The 25150-nt window shown below is 37.5% G+C and overlaps 2 protein-coding genes across 6 annotated transcripts in view; one reads left to right on the plus strand and one right to left on the minus strand.

Annotated features, from left to right (window-relative positions):
• Positions 1-1347: 1347 nt before the first annotated feature.
• STX19 (syntaxin 19) overlaps positions 1348-25150 on the minus strand; it is a 48607-nt gene continuing 24804 nt past the window's right edge. Inside the window, exons 5-7 of one of the 2 annotated variants that reach the window (XR_016392974.1) lie at positions 18528-18562; positions 10402-16515; positions 1348-8692 (exon numbers count right to left, since the gene is read on the minus strand). The gene's annotated coding sequence lies outside the window, so the exon portion shown is untranslated. Of the gene's footprint in view, positions 8693-10401; positions 16516-18527; positions 18563-25150 lie in introns of those variants that run through there. The other variant, XR_016392977.1, reaches the window with a different exon arrangement.
• Positions 2485-25150, plus strand: part of ARL13B (ARF like GTPase 13B) — a 75784-nt gene continuing 53118 nt past the window's right edge. The window contains exons 1-3 of one of the 4 annotated variants that reach the window (XM_089910403.1): positions 2485-2945; positions 18151-18221; positions 24762-25011. In XM_089910403.1, the coding sequence (XP_089766529.1) occupies positions 2887-2945; positions 18151-18221; positions 24762-25011 (380 nt within the window). In that variant the 5' untranslated portion in view covers positions 2485-2886. Of the gene's footprint in view, positions 2946-12024; positions 13391-15491; positions 18222-24761; positions 25012-25150 lie in introns of those variants that run through there. The other 3 variants (XM_022581414.2, XM_089910402.1, XM_089910401.1) reach the window with 3 other exon arrangements.

A 25150-nucleotide genomic window follows, 5' to 3' on the forward strand; every position in this document is an offset into this window, starting at 1 on the left:
TGTTTTTTTTTTTTTTTGCGGTACGCGGGCCTCTCACTGCTGTGGCCTCTCCCGTTGCGGAGCACAGGCTCTGGACGCGCAGGCCCAGCGGCCATGGCTCAAGGGACCAGCCGCTCCGCGGCATGTGGGATTCTCCCGGACCAGGGCACGAACCCGCGTCCCCCTCATCAGCAGGCGGACTCTCAACCACTGCGCCACCAGGGAAGCCCCGTGCTGTTTTTATATTGTAGTACTTCAGAGTTAAAGTAGGCTTCCACAGTTACCATTGCAAGGGATGATAGGACATGGAGAATTGTGGACCAGCTCTTAAATGCTTTCACCAAGAAGTGATATAACCACTACACTCACATTTCACTGAACAAAGCAGGTCCCATGACTTCAAGAAGGTGGGAATAACTATCACATGTGCTATCACATGTGACTGTGGGAATAACTATCACATGTGAAAAAGAGAACTGGAAATAGTAAGCAGCACATATGTCTACCAAACCACTTAATATATTGAAAAACTAATAGTCAGCTAGTTAACTAACTGACCAACTGTATGTTGGTACCAGAAATGTTTGGTAATGTATCACTAACAGAATTAAGGAAGACATGAAGTAGAACAGGGGTTGAGTATAGTTCCAGAAATGCTCAAGGATAGTAAGTATAGTAGGGCTCTTCAGGCACAGAAATAGTTATTAGACCCTCCAAGAGAACATGTTTTTTAAAAGGGAAAACAGAGGGATAAGGCCAGATCTTAGAGAATACATATAGGAAGATGAAAGAGGAATAACCAGTGAGATCAGAAGATAACCATAAGAGTATATAATTGTGAAAAGCCAAGGGAGGAAAGAATTTTAGAAGAGTTAACTATATTAAATGTAGTTACAGAGGTATTATAGTGTCTGGACAGGACAGTCTGGGCAGAGACAGTCTAGCACTGATGAGGAAGGGCCGGTTTAGTTAGGAAAACCATTTGAGGTCATACAGCCTTGAGCAACTGGAAAGAAAATTGAAGTTATCAAGGCAGGACAATGAGAATAGTGAACAAGATCCCTAGCAGTTTGGAGACAGAGGTAGGGGGATATATACCATAAATATTTATGGGACAGGTGACACCAACTTCAAAAATCTGCTATTATTTGTTAGAAATTGCACCTGAGCTTTATTTCTCTCATTTCATCACCTTAGCAACCCTGCAAAGTAGGTATTTTCATTGTCATTTTACAGATAGGGTACTTGAGTTCAGAGCCAGTAAGCTGCAAGAGATGTATATGTGTTTGAATTAGGGTTACATGAATTAGTAAAAGACAGAAAATAATTTTTTTTTTTTTTTTTTTTTTTTTTGCGGTATGTGGGCGTCTCACTGTTGTGGCCTCTCCCGTTTGCGGAGCACAGGCTCCGGACGCGCAGGCTCAGTGACCATGGCTCACGGGCCCAGCCGCTCCGCGGCATGTGGGATCTTCCCGGACTAGGGCACGAATCCGTGTCCCCTGTATCGGCAGGCGGACTCTCAACCACTGTGCCACCAGGGAAGCCCAGAAAATAATTTAAAAACTAGATCTACCTTAATCCCAAACCATTATTTTCTCGTGGATACACTGGGCTTCCCAGGGCCCTCTCTCCTTTTACCAGGATTTGAAAATATATATTTAAGTGGAGACTAAATGGACACACGGGTCCCTACATATAATGCATTCTTTTTTTTTCTATAGGAATGTACTTGTCATTTACTTATTTCCAAACAATATAAAGGAAAAGCAGATATTACATATCTCTTTAAATAAAATAAAGCATGTTACAAAACAGCCAGTAGATCATGCTCTCCATCTTGCAGAAACCAAATAGCTAGCAATCTATGTATTTAAAAATCCTGGAAAGAATATACATCAAAATATTAACACGTTATCTTTGGGTGGTGAGTGTGAGATCTCATTTTCTTCATCTTGTTCCTTTTTCAGCCTTTTTCACACTTTCTACAATGAGCATATTATTTCTTCTATAAACAACCCCACACACAACAAATATCATAAATTTCCATTTCACAGTTTATGTAACAAACAGCAATAAACGTTATAGAGATTAAAACTTCACTCTCATCTGAACTATTGGATAGTTAGCAAATGAGTTTTCCCCTCGTTCTTAACTTAATTGCCCCAGTGTATTGTTTCTGTAGTTGTGCAGCCAGAGTTGGCTGGAATTCCACAGGATCCTCATCCTTGCTTCATGAAACAAAACAAAACAAAACATGCACAAGACCTGAGATCTCTGGATCTCAGTTGGGGCTGGAGACAGACGAGGTGCAGCACTCTCACACAGTTTGGATGGGTATGCAGATCGGTCTTAGCCTAAGATCTGTCGGAAATGCCTCAACTCATCTCTAGACGCTTCCGTTGCCTAGTTACGAGAACCACCTTCAGCTCCCCCTCCCCATCAGTCTACAAGACCACGCCCCCTTCTCCCTCCCACCTCTCCGGCGGGGGCGGGGAGCCGGGCCGCTTTAGCCACTCAGAGCCCTCTGCGGCGGGCCGTCGAATGTTGATTGGAGAAGTCCATGGGCGGTGCTTGGGGAGGGCTTTCCGCGCCTGGGAGGAACGTCAGCACGTTGACGCGGGGGTTTTCTCTGGTCGGCCCCGCAAACCCTTCCCGGGTCTGTGAAACTGCGCCTTCGGCCTCGCTGTACCTGGGCGAGGAGCGCAGTATTCCGCTCGCTGGTCGGCGCGGTTATTGGCCTAGGTTCTCGGACTGACCGCCCTCACCTCCCTCCCGGCCTCTCCTCCGGGCTCATCCTCGTCAGGGGCGCCTCGCAGCGACGGCGGCCCCCCAGACTCGGCCCAGGACAACTAGCGGCCCATCTCCGCTCCGGGCTCGGATGGGAGGTGGCGGGAGGAGCGGCCTGGGATGTTCAGTCTGATGGCCAACTGCTGCAGCTGGTTCAAGCGGTGGCGGGAGCCCGTCAGGTAGGCTGGAGCCGGTTGGCCGGGTGTCTTCCTAGGGGAGGGGGACAGCTGCGCCCCAGGGGTAGGACGGGGCGCCGCCTGTCCTATCTGCGCCTGGACGAGTCTCCCAGGCCGCAGGGGATGCTTTCCCTCCCAGTTTGATATATCCCCTCAGGGAGCGATAGGAGAACGTAGACTTAATGTTTAGTTGCAATTAAGTTCTCGTCTGTAATGCTTATTATTGTTATAATTTAAATGGGTACTAATTTCTTAAAAAGTCGTGGATTTTGTGTGTGTGTGTGTGGAATTGTGTATATTTTTCCTCTGAAACTTTTGTAATGGGAATTTTTTTTTTAATAGGGAAGAATGGAATATAGTTTTCATAACATCCACAAACCCCTTACCAACACACACATTTTGTTTGAGAACTTGGGCTTGAAATCTGGCTGCACTACTTAATAATTATATGACTTAACCACTTTTGGCCCCATCCTCCTCATATTGAATGAGAATGATAGTATTTATGCTTTAGGAGTTTTGTATTAAATGAGAATAACTGATGGAAAGTGTTCTTAACTGTAGTGTAGCTTCAATTTTTATATGAGATTAAGCCCTTTATTTGAAAGAGTCCACTTCTTGATGTTTCATTTTGAATGCTAGATGTATTAATATTTAGAGCCTGCTACTTGTTATTCATTGATTTGCTGAGAAAATACCATGTGCCAGGCACTATGCTAGGAAGAAGTCAGTGAAAATGATGCTTTTAAAATTGAGCTGCTCAACCAATAAAGAAACCTTAAGTTCGTTGGTCTTTATAAATAATGTTGATTTTTTTATAATTCTACTTTAGAATTAGGCCAAGGGTAAATTATAGCAAAAGTTTTGGGTTTTTCAATCATTAGCATTTCAAATAAGTATTTGCCATAAGGGTGAACTATCCTTTAAAGAATGGTTCTGAAAAGCTACACTTATAAGGAAAACTATATGCCTATATTTGGAAATTTGCTTTAAATGAAACTTTTGAATTCTTCTCCCATTATTAACTCTTAAATGGATGTGAATCTTTTAGATATAAGTGATGTGATCAACTTTTAAGAGTCAAAGATGTGTTTGGGTGTGTAGACTCTGATTTAATTTGTTTTAATCATGTTCTGGTCTGATTGCCCAGTCTCTACTAAGATGGGAGGGTTCATAATAGATGGCCCTTTATGTTTTTCTCTATGTCTGGTTTTTAAAAAATATATTTTTTATATTTTAAAAAATATATTTTTATTTTTGTAAGAGAGCACAGTAGTAGCATGTGTCCTTTTAACTAAAAACACTCAAAAAATTTGCACTCCAAAGGGATTTTCAATTTAATTTATCATTCTTTGTGTTTGCTTCTCCCAGTAGCTATAGTATAATAGTCTCTGGGATGATTAAAGAAAAGACAGAGTTCAGAGAACAGAGGATGTATTGATTTCCAAGTAGAACAGATAACTGGATTTGATTAATAAAGCAGAATTGAAATTTAACCCTATAACTCAGTTTATTTTCTTCTTTAATAAGTAGTAGCATCAAGATCTGAGCTGTCCAATAGGGTAGTGACTAGTTGCATGTGGCTGTTGAGCATTTGAAATGTGGCTAGTCAGAATTGAGATGCTGTAAGTGTATAATACAAAGTGGATTTTGAAGATTTAATATGCAGAAGGGAAAAAGGTAAATTATCAGTCTTTTCTTCAGTTTGATTACATGCTGAAATGATAACTTTTGCATATACTGGATTAAATAAAATATAATATGTACTTTATTTTCACCTTTTATTTTCATTTTTTAAAAGGCAGTTACTAGAAAATTTAAACTGGAAAATTTAAACTTATATGTGTGGCTTGCAGTGTATTTTTATTGGACCTCACTGATCTAGATCATGGCATAATATGAAGGACATGGGTAAAATCTCTCAATGTTGGATAGAGCTAACTACTGTCAAAGGACTTAAAAACAAATTGGGTTACACTTATCTTTTAAGTACCTTTGTTCAATACCTGGTTCATAATAGTGGCTGAATAATATTTGCATAGTATTTTATGTAGTTTGATTACTCTTTAGCAAATCCTTAAGTAAATATTAAGGAAGTAGTCCATTTACTGGAATAAATAAGAGGTGAGCAAGCTGATTTAAAAAATATATCAAATTTTGTGAGCTTAGGTATTTGTTCTGTATTTTTTAAGTTTTAGGCTGTGCTGTTCCTTATTGAGATTCCTCTTCATGTTTTTATACATATATATGCATATATATTTTTTGGCTGTATTGGGTTTTTGTTGTGCGCGGGCTTTCTCTAGTTGCGGCGAGCAGGGGCTACTCTTCGTTGCAGTGTGTGGACTTCTCATTGCTGTGGCTTCTCTTGTTGCGGAGCACACGCTCTAGGCACGCGGACTGCAGTAGTTGCAGCACGTGGGCCCGGTAGTTGCAGCACGCGGGCCCTAGGGCGCGTGGGCTTCATTAGTTGTGACTCACGGGCTCTAGAGCACAGGCTCAGTAGTTGTGGTGCATGGGCTTACTTGCTCCATGACATGTGGGATCTTCCCTGACCAGGGATTGAACCCGTGTCCCCTGCACTGGCAGGTGGATTCTTAACCACTGCACCACCAGGGAAGTCCCCCACGTTTATATTTTATGAAGATATGTTTGTAAGTGTGAGAAGTGAGTGTGTGTAAGAGAGAAGATGATCATTATTAATACACTATGTTCTGAGATTACTTTGCTGACTTAACTACTGTATACTGCACCCTTTGAATTTACCCACCTGTTCTCACTTAGATCCTCTCCCAACGAGTATATTATTCTAGGGACTGGGATCAGGGATTAGATGGCATATTCAGAACGTGTGATAGGGACAAGGCAGGAGTCAGAGGTCAAGAGTTAAAAGTACCACTCTAGGTCAGGAGTCAGACCAGGATGCTAGGGAATTCAGGAACACTGTATCTGCTGTTGTTAACCACCAGACAGAACCTAACGTAGGCTCTGCAGCTATGTAAAATTAACCTTGAATAGACTAAAAGCTATACTCACAGATAAGTGGCTTGCTCCTGTAGAAGCAGTGCACTATAGTGTTTTTTTTTAACTTTTTATTTTGAGATCATAATACAGTGATCAAAGCTAAGGGATTTACTTTGGTACTGTACTATTAACTAAATTATAGATTTTATTCTGAGCTCACTCGTTTTAACATCTAATGCTTTTTTTCTCCCTGTCCAGGATCTAATCAAGGATTCCACATTGCTTTGTTGTGTCTCTGTTCTCTCTCAATCTATAATAGTTATGTAGTTTTTCCTTGTCTTTCATAACCTTGAGACTTTGAAGAGTACCTGTCAATTGTTTTGTAGAATACCCCTTACAAAGATGTTGCTGCATAAATGGGTAAAGGAAATACCATGGAGGTGAAATGTCCTTTTCAGTACGTCATATCAAGGGGTACATGATTTTGATATCTCTTATTACTGCTGCTGTTAACCTTGGTCACTTGGTTATTGTGGTGTCTGCCAGATTTCTCAATATAGTGTTTTGAGTCAAACAGATTTGCATCTGAATCTTAGGAGTTTTGGCACTTTCCCCCCAGTCAAGTGTGGATAATTTTTGTTTTACAACATTTTGAGAAAGAAAATGTATGCAAGTACTTGATGCTTTGCACATAGTAGTTACTCAGTAAATAATACCTCTGATCTTAGGAGATAAGTGCTGATTAGTAGGTTACCTTCTTCAATTCATTTTATACTTATCAGTATAGATAACCTTCCTTTGCTCTCTTTCTGTTAGTGGAAGAAGGGTTCCTTTTTCTTTCCAAGTCTAATTCTTACACCTGTGCACTTAATTCCATTTCTTCCCATTTCCTGGGAACTTTAGGGGTTCAGCATTCAGTCAGAGATCACAGAAAGAACTTCTGGGATACAAGAATAAACCTACACTTTTATCCAAAAATTTATTGTCCAATTTTATCATCAAAAATACAAAATCTCTCTCTCTTCTGTCTTCAGAGCTTCGCTTCTGTTCTTCCTTTAGTATGTAAACATGCTCAAGCCTCTCTTACCTAAAAAATAAACCAAATTAAATGTTTCTTAATGCTGCTGTAACAAATTGCTATCAACTTAGTGACTTAAACAAGTTTATAATCCTACAGTTCTGAGATCAGAAGTCTAAAATGGGTCAGCAGGATTGCTTGCATACTTTCTGGAGGGTCTAGGGGAGAATCTGTTTTTCTTGCCTTTTCCAGCAAAGAAAGAGGCTGCCTGCATTCTTCGCTTGTGACCCCCTTCCTTCATCTTCAAAGCCAACATCATAACGTCTTATCATAATGTCTTTTCTCATCTGTGCGCTCCTGCTTCCTTTTTATAAGGAAGGACTCTTGTAATTACATCGGGCCTACCTGGATATTCCAAGATAAGCTCCCCATCCAAGATCCTTTAGCTTTATCACATCTACAAAGTTCCTTTTGCCACGTAAGAAAACATAGTCACGGGTTTTGGGAATTAGGATGTGGACATCTTTGGGAGGTTGTTATTCTGTGTCTACCATCCTAAACAACCCTGTCCCTGCAGCCACTACCCTTCCTCCTTCCCTTTACTCCACACTTAACAATTGGCAATGTATGAGTGGTACCTTCTCAGCTTCCTCCCTTCTCAAGCATTCCTTAACTTCCTGCGGTAGAAGGCTTTCACCCAGACCCTTCAGTTTTTCTTGCTACACCAGACGCTGCCTGGTTATTAAATCCAATGGATGCTTTTCAATCTTTTGGCATCAGTTGACACTTAAGATCACTCTCTTCTTGGAATTCTCTTATTTCTTTTTCCTGAATTTAAAATTTTTTCACCTTTCCGCCTCTTTCCTTTTCTATCTCTTTTTGCCAGTTAGCCTTTCTTCATCTGACTCCCAAGTTTGCTTCAGGTTCTGTCTTCAACTCTCTTTTCTTCTTCTACCTATTCTCCCGTTATGGTCAGTCGCACCATATAGAGAGACTTCAGCTACCACCTCAACATTGACTCTCAAGTCCATATTTCCAACGCAAACACTCATCCACCACTTAAGACTTACATATCCAGTTACCACAGAATCTTCAATCCAAACACATCCAAAACTGAATTTACATCTTCTCTCATGCCGAATTGCTTCTGCCTTCCTTTTACCTACATCAGAAGCCAAGAGTAATCCTGCATACCTCTTTGTGCTTTGTTATCTCAAATCATCAAATCCTTTGGTTTATACCTACTTAATACGATTTGTGTGTCTTGCACTCTTTCAGCCTTTGCATACCCACTGCTCCATTTTAGATAAGGTTTCCATTATTTCTCTCCCAGATCTCTTTGACAGACTTTCCACTGTTCCCCTCTGATTAATGCTCCATACTGTCAATGATCTTTTTAGTATGCAGCTGATTTTAAACCTTAAGTCTTTCCTAATTGCCTTCAGAATACTTGCAGTTTGACCCGAGCCTGGCTATATGGACTCATCATAAGCCATTCTTTTTCTTCCTGTCATTCCAGGTTTGGGGTATTTAAGTTCTCTAGTCCCTCCATTCCTCCCTGAATGCCCTTCTCTCTTTTGACTGTTCCTAATCATACTTAAATCTCACTTGGGAGATTCTCTCCTTCAGGAAACTCTTTGAATTCCAGCCTAGATTCTTTACCTTGCATTGTGTTTGCTTATTAGCCTCTTGTATTGGTCTCTACTTACCATGTATTGTAATGTTTATTCAGTTTGCCTAGTCATACAGGATGTCTTGTGGACAGGAGCTGCTGTTATTTAAAAACATTTAATAAAATAGATAACTAATAAGAGCATGCTGTATAAAAAAAATAAAATTCAAAAAAAATTAAAACATTTAAAAGTAATGTATATTTATTGTTATTTAAAGGTAATGCATGTTTATTGTAGAACATTGAAAGCACAGTTAAGCAGAAAGGGGCAAATTTAAGTTAACTCACAATGTCACCTACCAGAGATTACCATTTTTTGTATTTTGGTGTAGAATCTCTTACATACATGTAAATTTTTTTAAACAATAATGAGAAAATAAAGTGCTATTTCATAGTTTTTTATTTATTTATTTTGCCTTAATGTATAATTAACATCATTTTACATCATTACATATTTTCGTTCAACATATTTTTAATAGCAGCAGAGTAATGTGTTGAATAGATTCACCAAAGTGTTCTTAATTATTCCCGTTATTAAATATTTAGAATGTTTAAATTTTTTTTTACTGTTATCAGCAATGCCTTGGTGAGCACCCTTATATAAGTGTCTTTGGAAATGGAATTCTAGATCAAATTATATGAAAAAGTTTAAGGTGTGTGATATATATTGTCAAATTGCTCTTCAGAAAGGCTTCTTGTTTTTTTAAACCAGTTTCTACTCCTACCAGCAGTGTTAAGAGAGTGCTTTTTTCCTCAAAAAATAGGAGCCATCACTTTTTCATTTTTTCCAGGTTATGGGGGAAATGTTATCTGCTTTTATTTTCTATTTTCTTGATTACTGGTAAGGTTAAAAGTTTTTTCCCGGGCTTCTCTGGTGGCGCAGTGGTTGAGAGTCTGCCTGCTAATGCAGGGGACACGGGTTCGAGCTCTGGTCTGGGACGATCCCACATGCCGCGGAGCAGCTAGGCCCGTGAGCCACAACTACCGAGCCTGCGTGTCTGGAGCCTGTGCTCCGCAACAAGAGAGGCCGTGGCAGTGACAGGCCCGCGCATCGCGATGAAGAGTGGCCCTCACTCACCACAACTGGGGAAAGCCCTCGCACAGAAACAAAGACCCAACACAGCAAAAATAAATAAAAATAAATTAATAAACTCCTACCCCCAACATCAAAAAAAAATTTTTTTTCCCTTAGACATTTGTATTTTTTCTTTTGAGAATTTCCCAGTGATTCCCTTTGCTGTTTTTCTATTGGCACAGGTCCATTTTCTTATTGATTTTTCTAAAAGAGTTGTTAAGTGTTTATACTAGTAACCTTTTCACTCTACTATATGTTGCAGATATTTTTCTTTCTTTTGTTATGTTTTTAAATTTTTTGATGGTTTTTGAAGCATAAACATTAAATTTTTTTAATTCAAATATATCATTCTTTCAGTGTAATATTTAGGAAGTTCATCACCACTCCAAGATTATATTCACCTATACTTTTTTTTCTAGTACTTTTATGTTTTAATTTTTAACATTTGAATCTCTGTTGAAATTTATTTTGTGTATAGGGAGCAGCCTTCATCCAGGGCACGGAGCACAAGGTCTGTCAAGTCATGGTTCTCAGTAAATATCTGGACTCTGTCAGCAGGTCCTCACCCTTACATATTATCATTTACATACTCAGAATTCTGATTATTTATACCAAGTAGCATCTAGTTGATGAAATGGTAATATAACATAGGATAGAATATATGAGTTTAAAGATGATTTCCAAGATTCTAGCAAGGGTTGGAAGCAGAATTTTGGAAAGGGTGTAATTTTACCTGGGTCCTGAAGAAATTTGTGCTTCCTATGCTTTCCAGGAGCATGATTTCAGGAATAGCCCACCTAGAGAGGCAGAAAATTAACATCAATTTAAAGGAACTAATTTTGGCAGCAAGAATTATGTAGTATAATTTAAAATAGTAAAAACATATTTTTACCAGTATTTAAAGAACAAGAAAAATATAGTAAGTACTCATGTGCTCACTACCTAGGTTTTACAAATATTAACCTTTGGTCATCACATTTCAGTTTTTTTCTGAAGAAATGGATAAATCCTTGAAGCTCCCTGCACCTTATTTGTCTCATACCATCCCTTCCCTGAGGTAACCACTAGCTAAAACTAGTTTCTTACCCATCTGTGTTTTTCCTTGTCACAATTCAGCCTACCAATGCTTTAATTCAAGTTTATTAGTAGATTGTTATTCACTGTGGCCAAGTCTAAAAGAAGAGGCTCACATGTCACAGTAAGCAATGTGGATTGGTGCTTTCTGTGTATCAGTATGGTATCTGGTAAAACATGCCATGATGTGGTATGTTATCTCTGCTAGGAATTTTTTCAGTGGGGAAACAGCACCCTATTAGCCATCTTTCTTGGTCTAAGTAAATATAACTGTAAATCCTAGACTATTTATAGAAATTGCTGGTTCTTAATTTCTTAATTAAGCTGTACATACAGATTAGCAAGGATTATCTGATGTGCCATGGGCAGAACTGGAATATCTTACACTTCTTTTTATCCCCCTACAGCTTGTTGTTTATTCATAGTAAGAATCTCAGAATTTTAGGAAAGGGCTCTAGAGATATTTTGATTCTACCCCTTTATATTTTATTTTAGTTTTCAATTAAAAAAATAGTCTATTTTTAGATCAGTTTTAGGTTTACAGAAAAACTCAGCAGAAAGTACAGAGAGCTCACATATACCCTCCCTCCACCTAGTTTCCACTATTATTAACATCTTTCATTAGTGGGGTACATTTGTTACAATTGATGAACACAGTGATATATCATTAGCTAAAGTTCATAGTTTACATTATCCCTTTATATTTTAGAAATGAACAAACTGATACTAAGAATTTCACTTGATCAGGACTTCAAAGCTAACATATAACCCCAAGTTTTGCCCTCTTTTTAGTGCTTCATAAATTTATTTACTTATTTGGTTGCACCAGGTCTTAGTGGTGGCAGGCGGGCTCCTTAGTTGTGGCACGTGAACTCTTAGTTGCGGCATGCATGTGGCATCTAGTTCCCTGAGCATAGATCAAACCTGGGCCCCCTGCATTGGGAGCACAGAGTCTTATCCACTGCGCCACCAGGGCAGTCCAGGTGCTTCATAAATTTGGAGTTATTTTGATGCAGTATTATCCTGGACTCTACAATCTGAATTAAAATGTCAGAAAATAGTGCATTTGTATAATAAAATCGCACCATAAATGTTTTTGGTAAAACTTTTTCATTGTATTAATTTTTTTTGTGGTAGGTTTTTTGTTTTCTCACACATATATCATAAAACAGTATTCCCAAGTCCCTTTTCATATGTATTTGTTATTTGTTAAATTGCTCCATGTAGTTTTAAATATTTTAAGTAATAAATATTAATTTTGATGTGTTAAATTTTGCTTCATAGTGTTTCAGTGAAGTGTTTTATTTTAACTTGCATAACATTTTTGAAGTTAGAAATAGCTTTAATGTAATTATCTCATTTGAAGTATTGTCTTCCTTAGTTGACAGATGAGGAAGTTTAGAGTTGTAAATGTTCAAAAGATTGTAATAATGTCTTTCAGAAAAGATTCACAATACAAATGTTTTCTGAGTTCAAAATGCTAATGTTATGTGGCTTATATTTTAGACATATTAATTTCTATATCTGTTATATAAAAAGGGACCCTGAGATAAAATATGTAAAACAGTCTTTGGCTCTCTTAATCAATCCCTACTTTTTTTTTTAAACTCAGAATTATTTTAGTTTTAAAAATATTTCTCACTGTTAATTATTACCTTGAAACCATAAGCATGTAAATTTATTCAGAAAACTTCAGTCAGTTTGATGTAAGAAAATAGGTAATTTTAATAACATTCTCTAATATTGAACTGTTACTTTGATGTGAAGATTTATATAAATTAAATCCATTATAGTGTGTTCTCAACTTAAAGTTATATATTTTAATTTTACTTAGTGTTTACTTAGTAAATGGGGGATCAGAAAGTATGTTTCTGTTGTTTCATTCAGTAAAGATGCATGATGTATGCTCAGCACATTTGATCCTGGGGCTGCAGAGTTAAGACAAGTTCTAGTCGAGAAGACTGTATGAAAAGTTGCATGAAAAAGTTAAGGTTTATTTGCTGTGTTAACATGCATGGTCAAGAAGGACTGGGGGAAACCCCAGCCTTAAAGGCTTGCTGGGGAGTGGCAGAAGAAGAGGCTGCAGAGTTTGGATTTGATTCTGTTTAAGGATTTTAAACAGAAAAATGCCATTGTTAGATTTTCATTAACATCATGGTTAGGTTTTATTAACAACATGCAATTCATAACCTTAGTAATCTACCTATTACTAGGTAATCTACCTTCTCTTAGCTCTAGGAAGTAGGTTATGATTGTGATAGACTGAAATGTGGGGAAAAAATTCCAAAATATTTTGAGGAAAATGAGCCAGACTACCTGGCTATCTGGTTTGTATCTGTGTGTGTGTGTGTGTGTGTGTGTGTATAAATGTGAGTAAATTTTACAATAAACGAGATGGTTCAAGTTGCCTTTTAAAATAATAATTATTATTTTTACAAACCATTGTTTTTAAACTTCCCATGGAAACTGCTGTTAACTAATTTTTATTAGCACTGTAACCTTGGGTAACTTGTATCTGCTCTACTTGCAGGGACAGCATGAAGACAAATGATAGGGTAAAATAGCTTTGAACTATCAAGACACGCCATATAAATTCAAAGCGTTGGTATTGCAGGGTTTGGGAAAAGCTGAGAGCATTTATTTCTGAGGTACTTAATTTGTGGCAATTACCAAAAAGATACTTTTATTTTACAAAACTTTGTAGTATTTGATATTGTTCATCTCTTAACCCTTCTGGAAACTTTTCCCATCGCTGCCATTTCTTTGGTGTCATTTCTTTCTGGCTACAATTTTAAGGGTTTCTTCAAAGGTTCTTGGGGTTCTGTGTCCCCTGTCCCCTGGCTCTTCTTCCTTCTGTGCTCTTTCATCTGTTCTTATAGTTTTAACTACCACGTATATGTCTCATAATCCCAGTCCAGGTCTCTCCTCCAGCTTCAGACTTCATTGTGAGACAAGCACTACTGTCGACATGTGCAAAACTGAACCCGTTAATCCTCCTCTATAATCTGGTCCCTGCCCATCTCGCTGGTCTCATTTGTAGACTCCCTGTCTTGAATTTTATTCTGTAATAAGAACAGCTATAGGTTGAGCACTTACTGTGTGCCACAAGCATTGTGCACCTTACTTGCATGTCTTATGTAATTTCACCACATCCCTATGGGATGGATATTTTTATTATCCCATTTTACTGATGAAATTCTGAGAAGTTAAATAATGTGTCCCAGGTCATATAGCTTGGAAATGGCAATTTTGGGATTTGAACACAGCCTGCTCTAACACCAAGTTTGTGGCTATCTATCAGAATACCCATAATCCCTATATGTTACTTGTTACTAGTAGAAACATACTGTACATCTTACAATAGAGTCCTTCCATGTCAGTCTTTCTAGTTTGGTATATAATTCAAGACTCAGGGATAACTGTAATAAGAGCTAAGTGATCACTTTCAACTTCTGGGAAGGTCACATTATTACCTATATTATGATACTGGTTCCTTAAGTAGAAGTATATCGGGTTCCTTTTAGACTCAATACACAGTTGTATTGAGTTGTGATTGTGTATGAATGTAACAAGCGTGTTCTCCTTTTGCTTAAGGCTGCTTTCCTGAGATGTGCTCTTAATGCCTGGGTTCAGCAACTCAGCACCCTGCCAGTTCTTACCTCCTTGGTGTGGTGTCTTCTCAGGCAGTGTTCTTAGTCTGGAACCTCTTCATCCTTCCTCCTATTTTCACCTTCCCCTTGCTCGGCAAACTTCTACATTTTAAGAACTTAGCTGAGGCATCATCACCTTGTGTAAGAAGCTTCCCAGACCTTCTCCTGTATCTCTAGGCTGAATAAAGTCTTCTTGCTCTGTATTCCTTTAGCGTCTTGTATATATCGATAAGCATTTTAAACTGTCTTAGTGTCATAATGTACAAATATTTGTTTACATTTTAGTCATTCTCATTAGATGATGAGCACTCTGGGATAGAAATGATGTCTCAGGCATTTTTGTGTCCATAGTACTCAAATGCCTTATGTACTTTTATTGAATTACTGCCTGACCAAATGACTAAATGATTGCTTTTATTGCTAGTGTCAACTTTCTAGACACTATAAACCTAATAACACTGTTTATTATTTTTTCAATTGAAGGACTAGTGTATTTGATCAATAATCATAAGACTAAAAAACAGTTTTTTATTTCTCTGTTGTTACATAGCATCACAGCCAAACTGTTCCCAATCAGTGATAATTTATCTTATTTTTAAAAGTTATAATGACATGTACATTTTAAAATGTGTTAGATTGAATATATTCAGTGGTTAAAGAGTTCCATAGAATTTTGAGTGTTAGGTGATTGTTAGCCTTTTAAACCCATTCTATTCTGAAAGTATAAATTTAATGCTTTGTTATCAGGCATTGCAGTAATTCATGCTGTGATTTCATTTGTACTGCTAATGTTATGTTTTTTCATTAAGGCTTTAATTACCTCAAATATTTAATTAAAGCTGTGTTTTCAAGTATATGGCATAATGATCATAAAGATTAACTGTGTACTTGCAAGTGTAGTCAAAATAAAAATAGAAATCCAGAGAGACTTATTTCGTGCCAGTCTCAGCATGATTATAATTTTCCAAAGTGATTTTCATGTTTGAAGAACTTCTTTTGTTTGAACCTAATATTCTGTTTTAAAAAAAGAAAGCTTTTAAGGTAAAATCTAACATTTTTCCTTGATAGCTGCTTTAAGAGTAATGTTTCAAAGTGTGTAAAAGTAATTATTTGGACAGTGATTTTTTTTTTTTTTTTAACTGAAATCTTGACAAGAATGGAGCGGGGGAAACATAAAATGCTACCTTTGTAGTAGAGAATGAAGGGCCATTTTCCTTAAAAAGGTATATTTGAGATTTTTTACTCTGGCTCATAAGGGATGGGAAAAGGATCCATGATGTTCCTAGGAACTGCTGACTCAGTTGATATATGTTTGCAGTATGGTCTCCTGTGACTTCTAGAATAGGCATGGTCAGCTGCTATCTCTTCCTGTGCCTGCCTGTGCTTTCCCTTTACAACAGTCATCACACATAAATCTCTAATGCCTCTTTTCTTTCTAGGCTCTAAGGTTTATGATGGCTGGGGATTGTGGATGTTTGTTTGCTACTGTGTAATCGGTGCCTAATCAATAGTTACAGAATAAGTGATGCAAACAAGCAGAAAATGGGGATTTGTTCCCCAAAAGTAATTGTTTTGGTCATGGTGATGTTTGAAGCACTGTAGATCTTGAAATAAATTGTTAATGAGCAATTGAATTAGCTTTACTATTATGGTCTAATTCATTATATATCTAGTAACTTCAGTTATCCAAAATATTGTTTAAATGCTATACAATCCATCTTTTTTGGATAGTCATTTATTATATTTTATTTAAGAAATTATTTTGTACTTAAATTTTGTTCTTTGATATTTGGAAGTTATGAATTCTTCAAACAAAATAGTAGAGTTATACTCTACATATCTCAAAGCTTCCATAAGAAGTAAACATTTTTCAAAGTTGATAATACAGGTAAAACTTTCCTGTGGATAGAAGTACCCAGACCTCACATTCTACCTCAGATCCGTAATTCATAATCTGCTGTGTGCCTCTTTGGCATTTCCACTGACCCCACCACTGACTGACTGGGAATGGGGTGTGGGGATGCTAATTGTGACTTACCAATGACTGGAGCAGAGACGTACTTTCGTTTATTCTTCATGGTGGATATAGGGATGGTTGAAGCATTTACAAAAGACTAAGGCTCCTGGATAACAAAGGAAATTAACATGAAGAGTAAATTAATTTCACTTACAAAAACCAAAGTCCTCACCATGGCCTACAAGGCCCTACGTTATCTGGCTTCTGATGGCGTTTCTGACTTCCTGTCCTTCTTCCCTGCTCCTGTCTCACTGGGTTTTACCACACTGGCTTCCTTGCCTTTGCCCCAGCTGTACTCTCTTGCCCCAGATATTTGCATAAGTAACTCCCTCCTTCAAGGCCTTGCTCAGACTTTACCTTCTTTCTCAGTGAGGCCTGCCCTGATCACCTTATGTAAAACTACAATCCATATCCTGCTCTACTTTATTCTTTTTTCTGTAGTACCTAATCACCACTAACGTATGATATAACCTATAATTTACTTATTTCTTATGTGTATTATATTGTTTGTCTCCTGTAACTAAAATGTAAGTTTAATAAGGGAAGGGTTTCTCTATCAGTTTTTGTTTTTCATTGTTGTTGTGGTTATTTAAATAAACAAGTGTATCTCAGGTACCTAGAACACTGGTGTATGGTATACAGAAGATGGTCAGTAACTGTTTGTTTAATAAAGAAGTCCAGATCCAAGAAAGCCAGGCCTAGACAGATGAAAAAACACCCTTTCTTGCCATCTAAGTTCTGTTTTTTAACCCTTCTTGGAATGATTGCCAGTGAAGAATGACTGTACTTGGTAGAAACCCTGACTCTACCCCATGGGAATGTGGCCCAGTTATGCTGTGGCTTTCTCTCTATATTCCCAAAATGGTGTTAATAGATGGTCTCATCATTTATACTAAGCAGTAGTTAAGCCTGGAACAGAAATGAGCTTTAGTGGTGGAGTGAATCGCTGAGATAATAGGACCAGTATAGTAGGTTTGTTCCTTTATAACCTGCCCCAGTTTTGAGAAGTTCGTAGGAGTTAGGTGAATTAGGTTCTGGTTCTGACTGTAACCAATTCATTGTCTTATCTTATGACTCTGGACTTATGTTTCTTCAATAGTAAAATTGAACTGGATTGTATTTTGTTTCTAACTCTGTGAAGTTTAGCTATATCATCAGAAACATTTTAAGCTTTATAATTTAGGAACCCTCTTTCAAAATATGTTAGCGCTTAGGTTAATAATCATGTTACTATACTATGTTTAAGATTTATACTTGGTAAGGTGCTGCATATATAAAAACAGTTGAGCATACTAGTAGTGTCAAGAACCTAACAATCATTCTTTTCTTATGTAATTTCACAAGAAAAAACAAATTTGTGCTAATCCTTAGACTTCAGTTAACTAGAAAATTGAGTCTTTAGAATGATTGATAGATAACTCATGCTAGGATCTATCTCCCTCCTTGCTTTCTCTCTTCTTTCCCTTATTTCTTCTCTATCCTTCAGGTTATCTACTGTACAGTTTCCCTTTTTTTTTTTTTTTTTGCTTAGTGAACAAAAGGATGATACTTTACAGGTATTTTTCAAGAATTTTGCTTTTTGAATATATATTTTATTCATCATTGTACCCCCTAGCATCCAGCAGATTGTCTTGTACATATAGATGCTCCTTAAGTGTTGCTTGGATGAATGAATTTGCTTTTATTTTTACCTCAATACTTAATTGACTCAAAGTGATTTTTTAATTTTTATTGTTTTAAGAAAGGTGACTCTTGTGATGGTGGGACTTGATAATGCTGGTAAAACGGCAACAGCAAAGGGAATCCAAGGAGGTAAGCTGAAAAAATTTATTATTAAATTACTCTGATTTATTTATTTAAATTGCTTTATTACATATTCATTGGGTACATATACTGTGTACTCTATTACTTTATATTCTTAGTATACTTGAGGCTAATGTGGTGAATAGACTCTGGCTTAATAGTACCAGCTGTTATGTTTCAGATTTGAATGAATGCAGAGGCTCCTCGAGGTTTTTGATCAGCTAAGAGGGATCTCAGCTGTCTTCTAGCCAGTAGGAAGGAAAAAGTAAAAAAAGGACATGCCCTTGCCTTTAAGGATCCCTATCTTCTACTTACATTTTCTTGGCCAGAATTTAGTCACAGGGCTACAGCTAAATGAAAGGGAGGTAGAAATACAGTTAGCCAGCACAGTTCTCTTTGCATTTTTTGATTTTTTTTTCAACATGATGTGTAATTTTTACAGTTACATTAAAGATACATTAAAGGGTTTTATGTCATTTATATTACATCTCATTGGATGTATTTATTTAGTCTTAATTTAATGCTTTGTAACTACAATATAGAGGTACTATACTAGTGAGTTTGTTGTGTACCCAGAAGATGTAGCACGAGCCAGGCATCTTGAGGGTATGAATTGGGAGAAAACCTAACATATATTTGTTCCTGAAAATGGATTTTGCAAGTAGATATCATGCATGACAGATAGGGAGCTTTTATTTATGGAAATTCATGAAAGAAAATTGACACCTTGAAAAATTTGCTGTTGGAGAAAAACATTTTGTCACCCCCAATTAGTTGCAAACTATATATTATTGTTTGAGGAGGCTTCTAAAGCCTTTTTGTACCCCTCATGCTGTCACCTAGGTTATATCCTTGCAAAGCACTCACTGTCACCATCTAAACCAACGGTTTGCAAACTTCTTCTGTAAAGATCCATATAGTAAATATTTTAGACTTTGAGAGTCATATGGTCCCTTTCCCAGCTACACAGCTCTGACATAGTAGTGCAGAAGTAGCCATAGAAAATATGTAAACAAACGAGCGTGGCCATGTTCCAATGAAACTTTATTTATAGACCCTAAAATTTGATGTGTTATGAAACATTATCCTTGGGGTTTTTTGGAAATTATTTTAAAATGTAAAACACATGCTTAGCTTGAGGGCCATGTGAAAACAGGTGGCCAGCCAGATTTGGCCTGCAGGCCATGAAACCTTATCTAAACGTTTTCTCTTTCATTCCTTCAAAGCCTTATGTTCAAGGGAGCAGGATCCAGGAATGTGCTAATCAGACTGTCTAATTATTTGTGTGTACTTAGAACAAACTCTTTCGATCAGGCCTTTTTCTTCTGAATCCCACCTCCATTAGTTTCTTTTTCTGAGTTTAGAAAATCTTCAAAGTGTCACATCATGAACAAAAAGTCAAAGCTGCCTTCAACTTTGAGCTCCCCTCTGGCTCTGTTTTTGTTTTTCATTTCATATTTACTCTTCAGCCTACTCCAGTGACTGATTTCTTACCATTTTTCTTTTTTAAAGATTCCAGTTATATAGAACGACTTGAAGTTTTTCAAATTGAGCCTTTTGATACCTTTGTGATTTTGTTTATGCTGTTCCCACTTGCCTTATTAAAGAGAATATCAACTTATCCTTAAAGACGTTATCTACTTATCTCTAAAGATGCTTGTTTGTCTTATAGTCTCCTTCTTTATGAAGTTTCTTCTGATCTCCTGCTGCCCTCACCCCTTACCACCGTCAGTACAATTGACCACATCCTCTGTTTATGTCTACTCTTATCTGTATCTACTTGTATAGCTACTTAATTGCCCCTCTTTTTATGTATTACTCTACCTCTCCAGACTATAAATTCCCCAAGGGCAGTTTTACTTATTTTGGTGTCCCAGTTCAGGCCATGCCTTAGTAGGCAGTCTTCCTAAAACATTTCTCCCATGGCTTCTCTTAGCTTATTTCTGTTTTGTTTTTTATTAAAAAATTAAAAAAAAATTTTATTGTATATTTCCTCCTTTCTTTTGAGATAATCTTCCTCTCCTACTGTGTTGCCGTTGTCTGTGTCCAATATAATATAATTTTATTATAGCTTCCTAATCTAAGAGTACTTTCCCTATCTTGAGGTTCACTTCCTTCAATCAGCTTCTCTTCTTCATGGCTGTCAAAGTGATTGCATTAATAGGATATAGGTTCAGTTGTGCTAACAAGTAAGCCTAAAATAACAGTGGTTTAATAAAATAGTTTATTTCTCTCTCATATTACAGCACAGGGAAAAGTAGTCTAGGGCTGGCATAGCAGCTCTCTGGTATTAGAGACTCAAGTTCCTTCTCCTGTTTGCTTTGCCATTCCTAGTGTTCTCCCTTGCCTACCTGGTCCAAGGTGTCTCACTACTACATGTGCATTTCAGCTGGAAGGAAGAAGTAAAGGACAAAGGGAGGCTGTCCTTCTCTTTTTTTAAAGTATGTGAACCAGAAGCCACCACATCACTGCAGTTCATAGGCCATTAGCTAGAACCCGTGGTGTTCCAGAGCTGGTTGCTACTTGCTGTTATTGGCTCATATCAGGCAACGAGAGCCAGTTAGGCACTTCTCCTCCAAACTCTATGTTCAGGTGCCTCATATTGGTAATTTGAAATAGTCCACAGCAGGATTATTTACACCATGACAATTGGAAAACACTACCTATCAGAGTTCCACAGCCTCCAAAGCCAGTTAAACATTTAACAGTATACCACCAGCACATTATCTAGAACCTGTTCTCATGGCCACCCCTAGCTGCCATAGAGACTGGGGGTTGCATTCTTTATCCTGAACAGCCATGTGCTCAGCTAAAAAATCCAGGACTCTCTGACTTTCCAGTATTATTTCCTAATAGTTCTAAGGAACTGTTGTTATTTTGGGTGGGAAAATTCTTTGTGTAAATTGGTCCCTAGCATTGTTGACATTAACACATCTTTATTATATTGTAGTTATTTGTTTATGTATATATTTCTTCTTTTTCCATCTATATAAGTGCTCTATAAGATCAGAAAATATTAATAAATTTTATTAATCTTTGTATATCTAGGACCTTGCATAGTACTTAGCATATAACATAAGCTCAATAAATAGTTATTGATTATATATTTTCATTTTATCTTGAACTTTCTAGGCATTGTCTTAACACATATGCTTTACTGAAATCCTCAGGATTAGGGACCATATGTGTTTGAACGCCTGGTTCTTGTATGATGCCTGATTTACAACAGGCCCTCAATAAATGATTATAAGCATGGATGGATGGGTAAATATATGGAAGAATGGACATAACGATAGCAGCTTCAGCTGTCCTAGCAGTCTGGTGTTGTAGTATTGAGCAGTTATATGCTTTGTACTGAGTGCTAAGGATACAAAGATAGTTACCAGCTATTGGGAAGGTATAGCCTATTGTGGAGACCAGCAAGAACACAGAATATTACAATAGATGGTGTAGGTGATACTGAAAGTAGGAAGGAATCATCAGAGAAGGATTTACCGAAAAGGTCGTAACCTGAACATTTAGTCTTGAGTCTTGAAACACAGAATCATGAGTAGGAGCCAGAGGAAAGAATAGAGAAATTGGGGAGGGTGTTCCATGTATCAAAAGAAACAGCTTTTGAAGTCCTGAATACCTGAATTTGAGTCCTGGCTCTGTCTACCATGTAACCTTGAAAAAATTACTTAATATGAATTGGTTTCCTGGGAATAGTGCCATCATTTTATCTGTTCCCCTGCTTGGAATTTTATTCTCCCTTCTTTGTTATAATTTTTTTGTCTTTTAAGACTTTACTCCTGTTTCATTTCCTCTCTGAAGGCTTTCTAGGCCATGACTCACTTCTAGCTCCTCTTTACCCTTTTTCTCTTGAATGCCCTCCATCTTAGTTTGGGCTGCTATAACAGAATACCATAGACTTAGTGGTTTAAACAACAGGTATTTCTCACAGTTCTGGAGGCTAGGAGCTGCAGTCAGGGTGCCAGTATGGTCGGGTACTTAGTGAGGGCCCTCTTCTTGGTTTACAGACAGCCATCTTCTCACTTGTATCCTCATGTGGTGGAAAGAGAGAGAGGAAACAAGCTCTCTTATGTCTCTTCTTATAAGGGCACTAATTCCATCATGGGGGCTCCATCCTGGTGACCTCACCTAAACCTAATTACCTCCCAAAGGCCCTACCTCCAAATACCATCACATTGGGGATTAGGGTTTCAACAGATGAGTTTTGGCAGGGACATAAAAGTGCAGTTCATAATACCTTCACACTGTGCTCTCCAGACTTGTTTGTAGAACATATAGGTTCTTGTGTTATTCCCATTAATGGGAATAACACAGCTCTCTCTGAATTGTACTGGATATTCTTTGAGGACAGCAACCCTTTTTTATTCATCTTTGCATTCTAATGCCTAACAAAGTCCTGGTACTGAGTAGGTATTCTGTACGTGTTATTTCCCTTATCCCTTCCTCAGGATAGTTGATTTATTTTCACTGATAATTTCCTGGGGGTACGTTTCAAATCATACTCAAAGACAGCTGCCTATTTTAACTGTGAAGCCAGTTCTGGCCTGGACTAGATCCACATTTTTAAATATCTAGTTTAATTCTGTTTTTGGAATATATGGCTGCTTATATTGCTTCTAAACTTGCCTTTTTCTCCTTCTAGATAAGGCAGGTCTTTTAAAAATTTGACTTGTGATGTCTATTAACTTTCTAGAGAGCTGTGTAAACTGCATTAAGATGCTTGCTGAAAGGGAATGGTACATTGCAAGTCTGTTTCTCTGTCACACCTAAGCCTAACAGAAAATGCCTCTCAAATTTATCTTTTTTTTTTTTTTTTTTTTTTTGCGGTACGTGGGCCTCTCACTGTTGTGGCCTCTCCCGTTGCGGAGCACAGGCTCCGGACGCGCAGGCTCAGTGGCCATGGCTCACGGGCCCAGCCGCTCCGCGGCATGTGGGATCTTCCCGGACCGGGGCACAAACCCGTGCCCCCTGCATCGGCAGGCGGACTCTCAACCACTGCGCCACTAGGGAAGCCCTCAAATTTATCTTTGTAATAGCAAATGTTTTGCTGAATGTGGGAATAAGACCTTCTAAACCAGTGTTGTTCAGTAGAGCTATTGCAGTGATGGACATGTTCTATATTGGCTCTGTCCAGTAGGGTGGGCCACCAGCCACATGTGACTTTTGAGCACTTGAAATACAGCTTGAACAACTGAGGAGCAGAATTTTTTTATTTTATTTAAGTTTAATTGATTTAAGTTTTAAAAGCCTCATGTAGTTTGGTGGCCACTGTATTGACCGTGCAGCTGTAAACAAAGTACAGTGGAGTAATATTTGTTGTGAATTCCAACGATGAAGAGAGAATGGAAGAGACAGACATGAAGTTTGAACTCTTCTCTGTAACCACTGAGTCACTTGGTTCTGTTAATCTTTCATGAGTTCTCTCTTGCCATTCTTCTATTTTTATTTTCATACCTCTCCAAAAAGTGGCTATCACTCTCATTTTCAGTCCGTTCTAGAGACTTTTGCAAAGATGAATCTGAAGAAAGACTACTTAAGTCACCTTAATTATGTTATTGGTCTGCTAGAATACCTTCCGTGGCTCCCAATTCTCTATCTTCAGAACCCTCTTCATTGTACATTCAGGCTTAAGGGTTTGCTCCAACTACAGTGTTCAACTTGTGCGTGCATCTTGCTTTTACCATTTCTATTACTTAGGTCACTCATCTGACTGTCTAAATCCTACCGAGCTTTAAGGTCTAGGTCCCAGCTCCTAGTTCAAGTCTTGAACCTTAGTGATCTTTTTAATCTCTTACTGTCATTACCTCTCTGGCAGTTATAATTGTATACATCCTGTACCTTCTTCTTTGTGCTGTCATATGCAGAAGTCCAAAGAAATTCAATTATAAATTTATGAGAATATCCTGTATTCTATTCTTGTAGAAGAAAATAAAATCTACTCTTTGTATTTGCAAGCTGTCCTTAAAAGTCTCTTTATTGCAATTATAGATTTAATTCAGTTAATTAAAAAAGAAAGGTCCTATACTCTTCATAGCTTCTCCCATTATTTGGTTGTTCTAGACTATTTTCTAAATGTTTAGTTTTTCTTTATAACTCCACAGAGGTTGTAATGGTCCTTGGGGATGGCTGTGGTGTTGAAGGTTGACATTTTTATTGTTTGTAACTTGGGGAGTCAGTGGCCTTAAAGGCAAGAGTTCATTTGTTTATTCTACAGATCCTTATTAAGTACCCGTTATATGGTGGGCATTAGTTTAGGAACTGGGGTTATATCAATAAAAACAAACAAGCAAACAAAAAAAACAGACAGAAATTCTTATCTGCAAGGAGTGTAAATTCTAGTTGGATATTTTATAGTATCTACCTTTCCCCCAAACCAATGTGCTTAGATGTAATGCTTATTGTGTAAGCAAATAATAAACATTCTATTTAGTACTAGAGTATGATGAATAACACATTTATGTCATTTAAGTTGTGAAGTTAAATTAGTGTTATTAATTTAAGGTCTAAAGATTCTTTCTTTTATATCATTTGAAACAGAGTATCCTGAAGATGTAGCACCTACCGTTGGATTTTCCAAAATTGACCTTAGACAAGGAAAGTTTGAAGTCACCATCTTTGACTTGGGAGGTGGAAAAAGAATTCGGGGAATCTGGAAGAATTACTATGCTGAATCTTACGGAGTAATATTTGTTGTGGATTCGAGTGATGAAGAGAGAATGGAAGAGACAAAAGAGACAATGTCAGAAGTGATAAGACATCCTAGGATATCGGGAAAGCCTATATTGGTGTAAGTAATGTTGGTGTCATTGTAAATGTAGAGACAGCAGCATTAAGTCATTAAATAAATTTACCCAAGTTACAAAATACTGAATAAGCTAAATTGTCACACCCTCGTATGATAAAATGTATGTAATTTACTGGGAGTT

Source organism: Delphinapterus leucas, chromosome 4, assembly GCF_059928025.1.
Source record: "Delphinapterus leucas isolate spDelLeu-1000000601 "Yukka" chromosome 4, BTC_Dleu_Yukka2, whole genome shotgun sequence".
Taxonomy (NCBI): Eukaryota; Metazoa; Chordata; class Mammalia; order Artiodactyla; family Monodontidae; genus Delphinapterus; species Delphinapterus leucas.